The sequence below is a fragment of the Gossypium arboreum genome, chromosome 6 (genome assembly GCF_025698485.1).
Source record: "Gossypium arboreum isolate Shixiya-1 chromosome 6, ASM2569848v2, whole genome shotgun sequence".
In the NCBI taxonomy this organism is placed as follows: domain Eukaryota; kingdom Viridiplantae; phylum Streptophyta; class Magnoliopsida; order Malvales; family Malvaceae; genus Gossypium; species Gossypium arboreum.
In genome coordinates, this window is record NC_069075.1 from 100,809,696 (window position 1) to 100,822,041 (window position 12,346).

General features: G+C 30.6%; 2 protein-coding genes across 2 annotated transcripts; one reads left to right on the forward strand and one right to left on the reverse strand.

The window, feature by feature from the left end:
- Positions 1-6,913: 6,913 nt before the first annotated feature.
- On the forward strand, positions 6,914-8,123 carry LOC108484282 (uncharacterized). The gene has a single exon (XM_017788014.2). It carries the CDS (start codon positions 7,195-7,197, stop codon positions 7,720-7,722), a length of 528 nt encoding a protein of 175 aa, XP_017643503.1. The 5' UTR covers positions 6,914-7,194; the 3' UTR covers positions 7,723-8,123.
- Positions 8,124-9,015: 892 nt separating this feature from the next.
- On the reverse strand, positions 9,016-12,346 carry LOC108484945 (uncharacterized). Its single transcript, XM_053029347.1, has 8 exons — positions 12,290-12,346; positions 11,779-11,925; positions 11,316-11,356; positions 11,155-11,218; positions 10,817-11,005; positions 10,446-10,518; positions 9,732-9,796; positions 9,016-9,364 (listed from the first exon to the last, which is right to left on the reverse strand). The coding sequence occupies exons 1-6, from the start codon at positions 12,344-12,346 to the stop codon at positions 10,501-10,503; spliced, it is 516 nt and encodes a 171-aa protein (XP_052885307.1). The 3' UTR covers positions 9,016-9,364; positions 9,732-9,796; positions 10,446-10,500.

The window sequence follows — 12,346 nt, forward strand, 5'->3', positions numbered from 1 at the left end:
AGTCTATTTTTACTAGTTAAATTTTTGGGTTGTAATTGGACTTTCAGAATTTGGTTTGGTTTTGGGTGTTAATTATCTTTACCCCATAGTTTACAACTGCTAGTACCAAGAAACCTCGATTTCAAAAGAAACAAATGATTTTTGGAAATGCCCTATTGCTTAAATTGTTTTAAAAGTTTTCGCAATGAATAACGTTTTGAAACTATCGACTAAATGAGTAACACGATTTTGGAACTAATAAGATATTAAGATAAGTAATTCAATGGAAATGGTTTTATCGTGACGGTATGGTTTTTCAAACACCCTATCATGTGACATCACTAGATCCAACCATAACGTTTAGGCCGAGTTTGGGGTGTTACAACACGGGCGTGTATTTTAGACACATGGCCGTATGAGACCCTCACACGGTCGTGTCTACCCTATACTCTTTTTAGTACAAATGAACAGTGAGTTACACGGCTTATTCCCAAAGCCATGTCCCTAGTTCACACGGCAGTATGCCTCTCTTCACACGGGCATGTACCTCAGTCATATGGTCGTGTGCCCCTCTTCACGCGGGCGTTTGACCTCCCTCACGGCCTAGGTATTTCCACATGGCCAGAGCACATGGGCTTGTGGTTCTAAGTCACTTATTTTGGTTCTGTGTATATTTTTTATCTGAGAATGTGTTTGTGTGTTTCAACCATAGCTGATCTTTAGTAAGGGTGGCTAAGAATTCTGATATGGGCTTCGGCTTATGTGTCATTTGTGACTATTTGTGAGATGTTTGATTCTGAATCCGATCTGTTTGGCGTATGTGCATATCTGCTTCTATCTGATTGGTTGTTGATGTGTTCATTATTTCTGTGGGATTCAATGCATATATGCACTTGCATAAAGTATTTTGGGTTGGGTTGTGAAGAGAAGGAAGACTGTTTCTATTCTGATCTAGTAGTTTAACTGCAAGCTTATTCGTACAGTGGTTTACCACACTGTACTGCACGTATGTCAGCTTTATTGCGTACCATTATCTGATCTGGCAGTCTAAACTGCAACATGTCTGTACAGCAGATTACCGCATTGCATTGTACTGCATATACGCCAACCCTCCTGTATATTAATATCTGAGTGGCTTAGTCCACATACATGGCGTGTAGGGTTGGATGGGCCTTTCGAAGTCCTATGTGGTGTGTTTTGGTTGGATAAGCTTAATCAGCTCTTACAGGGTGTGATCGGGGGACGGAGAGGTGTGTTTGCTGGATAGGTGGGTTTTATTACTTGACTGCATTTCATACGCATCTATTTGAGAGTTCTGGGTGCAAGACTATCTGATTGTATTCTGTCTGACTGTGTGTGACTTGGTGTGCTTGAGTTGTTACGTTCTGTTAGGACGTTGGTTCCAAGTTTACTTTCTGACTCTGTGAGTATCTGTAAGTCTGTTGCGCCATTGAATTGAATTTCGTAATTTTGTTTTTAGTCTCGATTCGAACTCACACTGAGCTCATGTAGCTCACCCCCTTAGTGTTTCCCCTTGTAGGTACGTTTCTGAACTCTGACGCTGGACGTGGTATGTAGAGGTCTCGGACAGTCTCTGTTAAAATAATCTATCAGTTATCTTTTCAGTTTTCATTTTGATTTACAGTTGATCAGTAGGGTTTTATAAAAATTGTGGTTCAAGTCCTACTTTTGAATTTTTCTTGTAATCTAATTTTGTTCATAAATTAAACTTAACTGTAATATTCCTATTTGAAATCTAAAAGATTAAACATTCTTGGTTTGTAAAAAGATAAAAATGTTTGTGATGGAATTTGAGATAATTTATTTTGTAAAATTTTCCTACGGTCACTTCAGTGATTAATGTAACCTCCGAGATTCGGTCTAAACTCCTAAGCCGAGTTTTGGGGCATTACAAGCAAAATAAAAATATAAAGTTTTTCACTAAATTCTGACATTGATTATGAAAAGATATAATATTCTTTTGTGATGGATGCAATAACCTTTAAATATATTATTAAATTGACAATTCATAAAAGATTTAAGTTGCATCTAATGGTTATTGTTACAACCTTTATGAATTACTATATAGTAAAGTTTATTTAAAATCCTTGAAAGATTTAGGATGCTAGAATCATATTGAAATTCTAGAAATTGTTCATTTATATAAATTGAAATAATTTGAACATATGTGGTAAATTTGAATAGTTGAAGGAAGATTATAAAATGATCCAAAATACCTATTTGTGTTTTTATAGAAAGATCATGATTAAAGTTTACTATAATTATTATTGAAACTCCTAAAGAGATCAAAATATATTTCCCCAAATTTCCCTCACTCATGACTTTAAAAAAATGGTAACATAAATACTTATCAATACATTCAAATAGTCATTTGAAAAACTAGTATTCAAGATTGAATACGTAGAATATGAGAAAATATGTGATATTTTTATGAGGGGGAGTAAATACGCGTTGCACTCTTTTTCCCTTAACCGAAGTTTTGTCCCTTTGGATTTTCCTATTAAGGTTTTTAATGAGATAACATATTTTGCATATTATAGATTGTGTACTATTTTTCTTTCATTAGATTTTTATCCCACAGGGTTTTTCCTAGTAAGATTTTAACGAGGCATATTATCTACCAATGGATATCCAAGAGGGGATGTTATATCTTATTAAGTGGATGTCCATCATGATCAAGATAAAGTTTTAATATAGTTTAAATTCTAATAGTTATTAGAATTAGATCTCTACTTCTTCTATACTTCTTATGCCTATAAATAGAGACTAATGAAGCAATGTAATAATCTCTTTTGATTAATAAAGTACATTCTCTATTATTTTTATTTTTTTTCTTTATTCTCCCTCTCTCTTTATTTTATAACAATTTAATAAATTTAAATATTTATTCTAACTAAATCTTAAATTCTCAAACTGATGTAATGATTCTGAAAAACATTTTTTTTTAAGTGGATTAAACTTGACTCAATCAAAGTAGCCTCGACTTTGCCAATACGTGGTGTGTAATCACAAGCGAAGCAAGCGTCAAAGGGTTGACAGTGTCACCCAGCCCGACCAGGGGAACCAAAGTCGTGGGTGTTTCCGTAAATAAAGTAAAGTACAGGGGTAAGCTATTAAAGTGGGTGGATAATTATGCCACCGAGTTGTTCCAAACCCACGTCAGATACCAACGGAGGTCTTTGTGGGCTCTTTCCTCCATCTGCTACTTTCTGTGCGCCTTCTAATCCGTGAACAACACGCCCCAAAAAATCTTGTATAGTTTAATGTTGCCTTTACTATAAAACGCCTTATTGGTCATGCCCATTACCACTTACTAGCTAAATTCCAAAACAAAATCTTAAAATTGTGCCAAACATTTTAATGATGCGCAATTATATTTTTATTACAAGTGAGAATAAAGTGAATAAATAATCCACAATTATTTTTTATTTAGAATTTTCGTGAAAAGTAATTAGTGCTATAATTTATTTTGGTCAAGGGATTTTGATTAATGTACTCGTTTCCATCTATTTCGATTATATCCATCGGTACGTATTATTTTAATAATAATTTAAAATATATATTTTCGTTTCAGTTAAAATTTCAGTCTATACTAATTTTATTTATTTGTTGCATTTAATTATAATTAGACCATTCAAAATATTGTGTGCCAATTAATGCATAAATAATATTAAAAATTATATAAAAATATTATTTTATTAATTTTATTTTTTATTATACTAACTTTAAAATTTAAACTAAAGTAAAGTAGAAAAATTAATAAATAATAAATTAAAGAATTTTTCTAACAAACAAACTAAATAAAAAAAAAGAGAAAATCTCTAAAAGTTTTGCACAACTTTACATATATGTTTTAATTAAACGTCCGTTTTAAGGGATGTAGATTTTTAAATAATATTGTGGATGACTTTATTGTTTAATATGTGAGATGATTTTTTATTTAATTTATATTTATTGAATGAATAAATTTTATTGGTAAAGTTTATTGATCATTAATATAATTGATTAATATTTTATATTTGAAATTATTTGATTTAATTTATTTTATATATTAAATATTTTTCAAAATATCGGTAAATTTAAAACGGTGTACCGAAACAGATCAGTACTTGTACGAAATAGTTCCGGTAGAAAAATGGCGTGCCTACTAGTGCGGTACCGATTACCTTTTGATCTCTTGAAATTATCAAACTCTCTCAATAAGTAGGTATTATTTTTGGAAGAAATAGGGGTTTTGTCTCCAAACTCTACAGAGAATCTAAGTATCTTGAGAGATAATAAGTGCACAAAACAGACACGCCTTATGAAGATAGACCATACTTAGATCAAGTGGTACCATGCCTCCCACCCAATGACTTACATGTTATAGATTAAGGATTCAAACCCTATCAATGACATATTACCAAACATTTTCTTGGTAGGTGATTGCAAATTCTAACAAGGTGCTCCAACTTAATCAACCGATCACCTCTCAAAATTCAAATTATATGCCAAGTTAGAAAACAAAGCTTATACTCAATTTGACGATAATATATAAACTTGTAGAGGAGTCTGATAGCCCAAAGGATCAAAGTAACGAATTTTTCAATTTAATTTTTTCTTCAAAATGTAATTATGATATGATCACAAATAATACATATTTAAGCAACTATAATTATAATTAATTTTCTATAAAAAACTATAATTAATTTAGTGTGGAGCACAAACCATACTAAAAATTGAAATATATCTCAACTTATACTAGAATAAATAATATGAAACTTAAACCAAAAATAAAAAATAAAAATCTAATAGATAACATACACATGACATGATATTTTCATATTATGAGACTCAAATATGGACACTCAAGATTTTTTCGAGCAATCTGATGCTCATTGGCTTCTTTTCTTTTTTTTATAAAGATTTGTATCCTAAAACAAAACTCTAAAAATTTATATGATATGTAAACTTTAATTTTATACAATCATTTAATATGAAATTTTGGTTTTAATTCAATTTTGTACATTTAGAAATATAAATCAATGGAGGTATTTTTATCTCGAATAAATTTAATTATTTATGTATTTAATAAGTAACCTTAAACTTGTGTATTGTATTTCATAATAAAAAACATAAATTATATAAATTTAATTATTTGTGTATTGTATTGTATTAATAGTGTTAGCTATTTTTGAAAAGTTTAACTGAAATAAAAATTTAATAAATAATATTGCATAAAATCAAAATACGCATTTAAAACATAAATTATATATATTAAGAATTAAAACACGTGCGTTTTAATTAAAGAAATAAAATCTTCTAAATTGCTTGAAGAAAATTGCTCAATTTTGAATTCAATTAGAGTTTCAACAAGAAAATTTAATATATATTAAAAAATTATAAATCCTATTACACATATATGAATGCGGAAATTACATATTTAACATATAGAGGTGTGTTTGAAAATTACATACAATAAATAATGAAACGTATGGTTTGAAATTAATTAATCATAATAAAGTATGAAATATTTACAATATTAAAATAAAAATTAGATTAATTTGTATGTAAATTAGATATACAATCAATGAAGGTAATAAATTGTGTATATTAAAATAAAACATATATAAAACATTAAAATGAATTTTGGTAGACCGATAAATTTAAAGTTTTAGTAATCTTATTAGTGTGAGTTCAAACCTCAATGTAGGTACATTTTACTATTTTAATTACAGAAATATATTTTCATAATTTACCTAATAGTATAGTATAGTAACAAAGAGAATCAATGTATGTGTTAAAAAATAGGCATAATGATCTATTTGTCCTTCCAATTTTACAAAAAAAAGACATTTTAGCCATTCATTTAAATTATTGCCTCGGTTACCCCTTAAACTTATTCTATCTGTCAAATCACCCCAAACATAGATGGAAAAATTAATCGGTTAAATTTCTTGACATGGTATCCACGCTAGCACTTAATTAATTTTTTAAAAATTAGAAAATATTTTTACTACATTTTTATAATTTTTATTTTTTTGAAAATAAATTTTATATATTATTTTTGTTATAAAATAAATAAACGGAGAGTAAAGAACAAAAAAAATGAGAGAGTAAAAGAAAGCGTATTTTATTGATCAATCGGAATAATCTACAATACTTTCCCAAAGTCTATATTTATAGACATAAAAAATATAAATGAAATAGAACTCTACTCTTAATGACTATTAGAATTTAAAGTATATCAAAAACTTATCTATATCTTGGTGGATATAGTATCAAGAAGTACCGCTTGTGGAACCTCAATATCCTTGAGTTTATTCGCTAAATGGCAATTAGCACATACAATACACTCAATTGCTTCTCGTGGATTTTCATATCATTGTTGCACAAAAATGGGATATGCATTTGAAATGGAAGCCCCGGTTATTATATAGATCCTGAGCAATACGTAAATGGATCGAGTAATCTCCTCATTTATCCAAGAAAAAATATTTCTAGTTTGCATGGTCCAATCATTGATCCCGAAATTTTCTACAATAAAATTAGGTAGGTCACTAATATAGTTCCCTAGCCACAATTGTGCTATTTACTTTTACTGAAAATTAAAAAAAGAAAAAAAGAGAGAAACTAAATCAGAGGAGAAATTGTATTCTCCTAATGCGTAAAAAGAGTAAAATAAGTACGACTTCTCATGCTTTGCTTATCTCGAAAATAAAAAATTTATTTAATAAGATATTTATAAAAATTTAAAATAAAAATAATTAATTGTTGATATAATAGTCTTAACAAAATTAATAAATGATAAATTTTTATTATTTTAAAGTGATTAAAGTTTAAAAAAATAAATAGCTGAAATAATTGTTTTTAATAAAGTTGGAAGATTTTATAGATTATATTATTAAAAAGAAGTTGCAACACCGCCATGATGAGAGTGGCTTTTAAACCGCCATTAAAAGCAAATAATTTAATTTTAATTTTGCTTCTCCTATAAAAATCCCTCTTTCCTTCTAACTCAAACCACATTACATGTTTCATTTCCTTTTATCTCATGAAATGCAAGAGTTTCTCCTCTTTTTGATAAATACTTAATTTCGCTTCATTTGAGTCTTCTTTCTTAAATTTCGTCTAAAAATCCTCTCCCAATTTCATTTCCAAAGCTTTTCAATTCTCTTGATTGTTCATATATTATAAATTTCTTCTTTTTCAGCCATGGGTGTTGCAGTTCTAAAACCAGACGATTGTTTGAAGCTACCAAATCCCGTGAAACAACGAAATAGTCTTTGCCTTAATCCGAACCGATCGAATCGGTCACACCCAAACCGTAAAACTCGGTCTCCTACTACCTCCCCTCCTTCCCAGTCGGCCGGCCCCAAGGTACCGGCTAAAGATCTCGTGATGGGTCAAGTTAAGATCCTCAAACGCGGTGAGGTTCTAAAAAAACTGACGCCGGAGAAATCCGTCAGGTTCGAAAAGGAAAACATTGACGTTGCAGATCTGGGTTCCACTAACCGTTTGGGTCCTGAACCCGGTTCCGTTCCTACCCAGATCCGACTGACCAAGTCAAACAACAATAAGAAGGTAGTCCCAGCCTCTTTTTATGCTGGGTCGGCCTTTATAACCTCGCCGCCTCCGAGTTCCGTCCCGATGCCGGTGTTTTGCACCAAGAAGATCAGCGTTACCGTGAAGAATGACGAAGCCACGAGCGACTTAAGGAGGATATTAAGGCTCGATTTGTAGTCATACTCAGAAATTAATTCGTGTCAGTTTGTCGATTTCATCGTTTGGGTTCTCTTTTATATTTCGATCATCCCTTATTTTTTCAAGGGGAAAGATCGAAACAGGAGTAGGTTTTAGCTTTTCAAATAGTGTTCTTTATGTTGTATAGCGTAACTTGGGTCTTAGATTTGCTGATTTGCTTGGTTTAGAATGCAAAGGTGTGTCTGGGTTTTCGTCTATAAACTCTTTCAGTCTTTTTTTTTTTTAATTTCCTCACAGAAAAATGTAATTTCTAGTTTGGGAAAAAGGATATATTTGGTGGGTTATCATCTGAATTAGGATTAGTCTAAATTTCGTTTGATTGATATATGTATAATCGGTTATTGATTTGTTAGTGAAGTTGCGTTTGATTTCTGTGTTAATTATTGCTGTTGTTTCGGTGGAGTTTCGATAACCAAAGATTACTGCTTCAAGAGAGTATTTGGAATAATCATAGTTCGGAATTTTATACGATCTCTGGAAATGCTGAGGGAAGAAGGCGTTTCCTGTTTAAGGGTCTGAAAAACAAATCAAAAGATGATAGATTGATCCCCCATCAAAGCTTCCCAAACTGTACGGAATGTTTGGAATAGCTTTCTAACGGAATAGAGCTCTAATAGAATAGGCATTCATTGTTTAGTTGAATTTAATGGAATTTAATTGTTTGGTTGAATCTAATGGAATAGAGCTGTAATAGTATTATTATGTTTGGTTGAATGGAATAGATATGTAATAGTATAAAGAAAAAATTAAAATAATCATAATATCTTTAATAAAATTTTTTAGATATGGATATTAAATTTTAATTAGATTTTTATTAAATATAATATAATTTGATAAAATAAAATAAATAATTTAATCATATTTTAATATAATTATTATTAAATATAACTTAATAACATTCTTAATATAATTATTTTTATATTTAAATTATACTTAAATGTTTTTTATTTTTATATTTAATTATATTAAAACATTTAAAATTTATTTACTATATTTTAAAAAGTACACTATTATTTGAATGCATTACTTGAATTTATCTTAGATTTCAACTAAAGTTTTATTTGTTATTTACATAATTTTTATATAAAAAAGCTTTTTACCTGTGTTATACTCTAAAATTAATTGATTGTATTAAACACAATTTTTATTACAAATAAAAGAAAAAAGTCACAAAGCATCCAGAAGAAAAATAGTATCTTTTATTTTTCTTTTTCAACTAAAAGAAACAAAAAATATTTGTTTATCTACATTATAAAATTGGAAAAGGCGATGTTAATGAGAAAGTTTTGCATTAAAGATTACATTATAAAATTGTTTTTACATTATAAAATCCCAATGCTTCATTACAATACTCCCTCAACAGCTTTGCCAACCGGTTCGATATCGAATAGATAAATACAATTTATTCTAATTGTTGAAGAAAATAATACAAAATTCATTCAACTCTACGCATCATCAGTAATGGGAAGATTATTATACCACAACAGTACCTTTGAAAAACTCAACACCAAGGTTTTCTGCAACAAAATTGAGGTCTCTCAAAACTGTGAACTTGTTCATCCTGTTGAGCCAACAGGCTTTCAGTGTAAGAACTAAGCTGCTCCAGGCAAGCCAAAAGTATCTGCAAGGAATATCAATGGGATATTGATAGGCATATAACTTAAGTCAAGTCTGACACAAAACTAGAATACAAGAAAGTGAAGTTGAAATAAAACTGACACTAGCATAAGGATACTTCTTTACTTTTCCACTCGCTCACCCAAAATGGAAAACCTAAGGTTTTGCTTGGTTGCAGAAATCTAAAAGAAAATAGCAAACAGGACCATGTTTCCAACAAATCATATCATTATTTTCATTTGACACTAGTATCCCTTGAATGCAAAAATAGAGATTAACCCATTAAGATAATATGGTACCTAAAAAATGCCAGGCTACCTATTTTTCCTCCAAAATAACTTTCGTGCAATAAAAAAGCGATGACAACTCACCTTGCTTTGCCAAACCAAAGCCCAACCATCTTATTCTACCAAATTTGTCAAGTTGGAAAATTTACCTTCAAACAAGTGAAAAAGCATCTTCTCAGACTAACAAAACAGAACTGTATGAATATTAGTTATGTTATTAATTAGGATATAAGAAACTTTTGATTGTCCAGTTAGAAGGTTCAGAATCTTAAGTTCCTTTCTGAAGTAATAATGATCACCAAATGAATAAACAATATGCCTTTGAAGAGCATCCTTCGCTCCATAACTAGATTTCCTCATAAATCAAAGAAGCAGTCGTTTAACGGGATTCAAGCATAAGAACCAAGAGTTTATAAAAGATACCTGATAACAGCAAATATATTATCATTTAGCAACACATAATAATTTCCAAACACAATTATTTTAACAAATAACTTATATAAAACATAAAATCAGCTGCCAAGAATTTCCATTCAAATACAGTAAATAAAAGGACAACTGCAATATTAATTATAAGCTGATCTGATGAGCTAAAAGCTCAACTAGGGCGGTCATAACTCATAAGTCATACTAGCATAGTTATCTTCTATTCTTGTTCGCTGTTTTATTTGTTTGTTATTACTATTGACTACAGATGCATGTAACTATAAGTTCTTTCTAGCAACAGAAAACTGAGAATCGTTGATTCACCACACATGCCAAAAAGGAATGAAAAGTTAAATAGCAAAAATATAGAACCTCATATAGCTGCACACTCTTGGACTCACTAAAGGGCGTCATAAAAAGGCTTGCTTCAGGAATCGACCATAGCCTGACAAGGAAAAGGAGTTAAAATGCATAATCAATAACAATAACCAGAAACAAGAGAAAAGAAAAGTTAGCAACCAACAACATCTTTTGTTTCTCATGTTTTTGTTGTTTTCATGATTGCAATTTAGTGCTAACCCCTCCATTGCCATGGAGTTACTGATATGCCTCTTTATCACAATTTTAAAGCAATGTACTATCTATTCAACATTCTCTTATTATGATAAAAATGGAAGATTTATAACATCATCAAGAAATACATAAATTTAATCTAAAACAAACATAGAAAAAAGAAACCATACCTGAGAGTTTGCTCTAAATGATAGACAGACTAAAGATGCTTCAGGGACAGCCAACTTGCTAGCATCAATGCCACTTGCATCAAAAACAATCGGCAGCTTTGATTTTCTACCATCAGAATATATAACATCCATGGCAGGAAACTTCCTTGCTGCAATTCCAAGAATTAGAATCTTATTTGCCAGTGTAATCTGCAAGAAAAGAAAAAAAACTAACAATTAAAATGTTTACAGAAAGTAACATTAATTTTACTCAGAAATCAGTTGCAATTCAACTAATTTGAACAGATTTGCAAATGATATAGCCTATATGTATATAAAAAGAACAAATCAGTTAATACCTTACCACCGTGTTGTTTTAGCTTAGAAATATCATCAAAATATCCTCTATTCAATTCATCAACACTGCCCTAAATCAAATTAAAACAATTATTTATATTAAATTTCATGGAAAGAAGAGCACGTAACAAAATTTCAATAAACAAGCAAAGCTTAAACTTACAGTCTTGCTCGTTCTTTCTCGATTTTTTCCTCGCTTGCAAGCTGCACACACAAGAAAAAAAGTTAAAAAGAACTATAGCTTAAAAAATCAAATATTTTAGAGTTAAAAAGGGGGAGATGGAAGAATTGCCTTGTAAATATTGAAGAAGCGAATAGATGATTTTGAAGCGAAATGTTGAAGAGGTGAAGGGGAAATCTTTGAGTCATGACTTAGGAGGTATCGATAATTTGAAATCGAAGCTCATGCCTGGTTTATCACTCAGTTTACCCTCAACATTTTTGGTTTTCTATTTAGATTTCAATTCCCCCTCTAAGAACCCTCTTGCTCTTTCCAACAATCGATGGAGTTTTACAGATCAAGAAAAAAAATGGAAGAGAGGAAAAGAAAAACTCTATTGAGAGAAAGAAAAAGAAAGCAGAAAAAAGAGGACAGAAAAATTAGAAAAGAGGAAGATGGAATGAACGAGGGAGAAAGTGGGGAGAGTTTCAGGTGAGAAAATGGGAGAGGGCAAAGTGGGGAGAGTTTTTGTGGTGATGGTCCCCTTAAACACCGAATCAGTAATCGGTGGTGAGGCTACAGAATAGAAATCAGGCAATTTTGCTGCATAGGCCTGTAATGGAATAAGCCCGTAATAGAGCATTCCATTGAACCAAACAGGTGTTTAGGGTGGGCCCACGGAATAGAGTTGTAATGGCATAACCATTACATTGAACCAAACATGGTGTTAATCTTTTGTTCTTTGTTTCAATGGTACAGCAGGAGATGAAGCTTTTGCAAGACTCTTATACTTGATTGATAGACAATTAACATTACAATGACCCTTAATTTGCAAGATTCTTAAATCCAGGCTCTATCCAACTTATTTAGATTTGGACCTACCTAATGATCCCTCTCCGAGTCATGTGGAAAAGAGATTTGACATACTACTTGCTTCTTTGTTCGATTTTAAATTTAAATATTGAGCCTGGATTCACCAATTCCCAATAAGTAGAAATTAAGGGTGCAGGAGCCAACACTGACTGCTCATACAT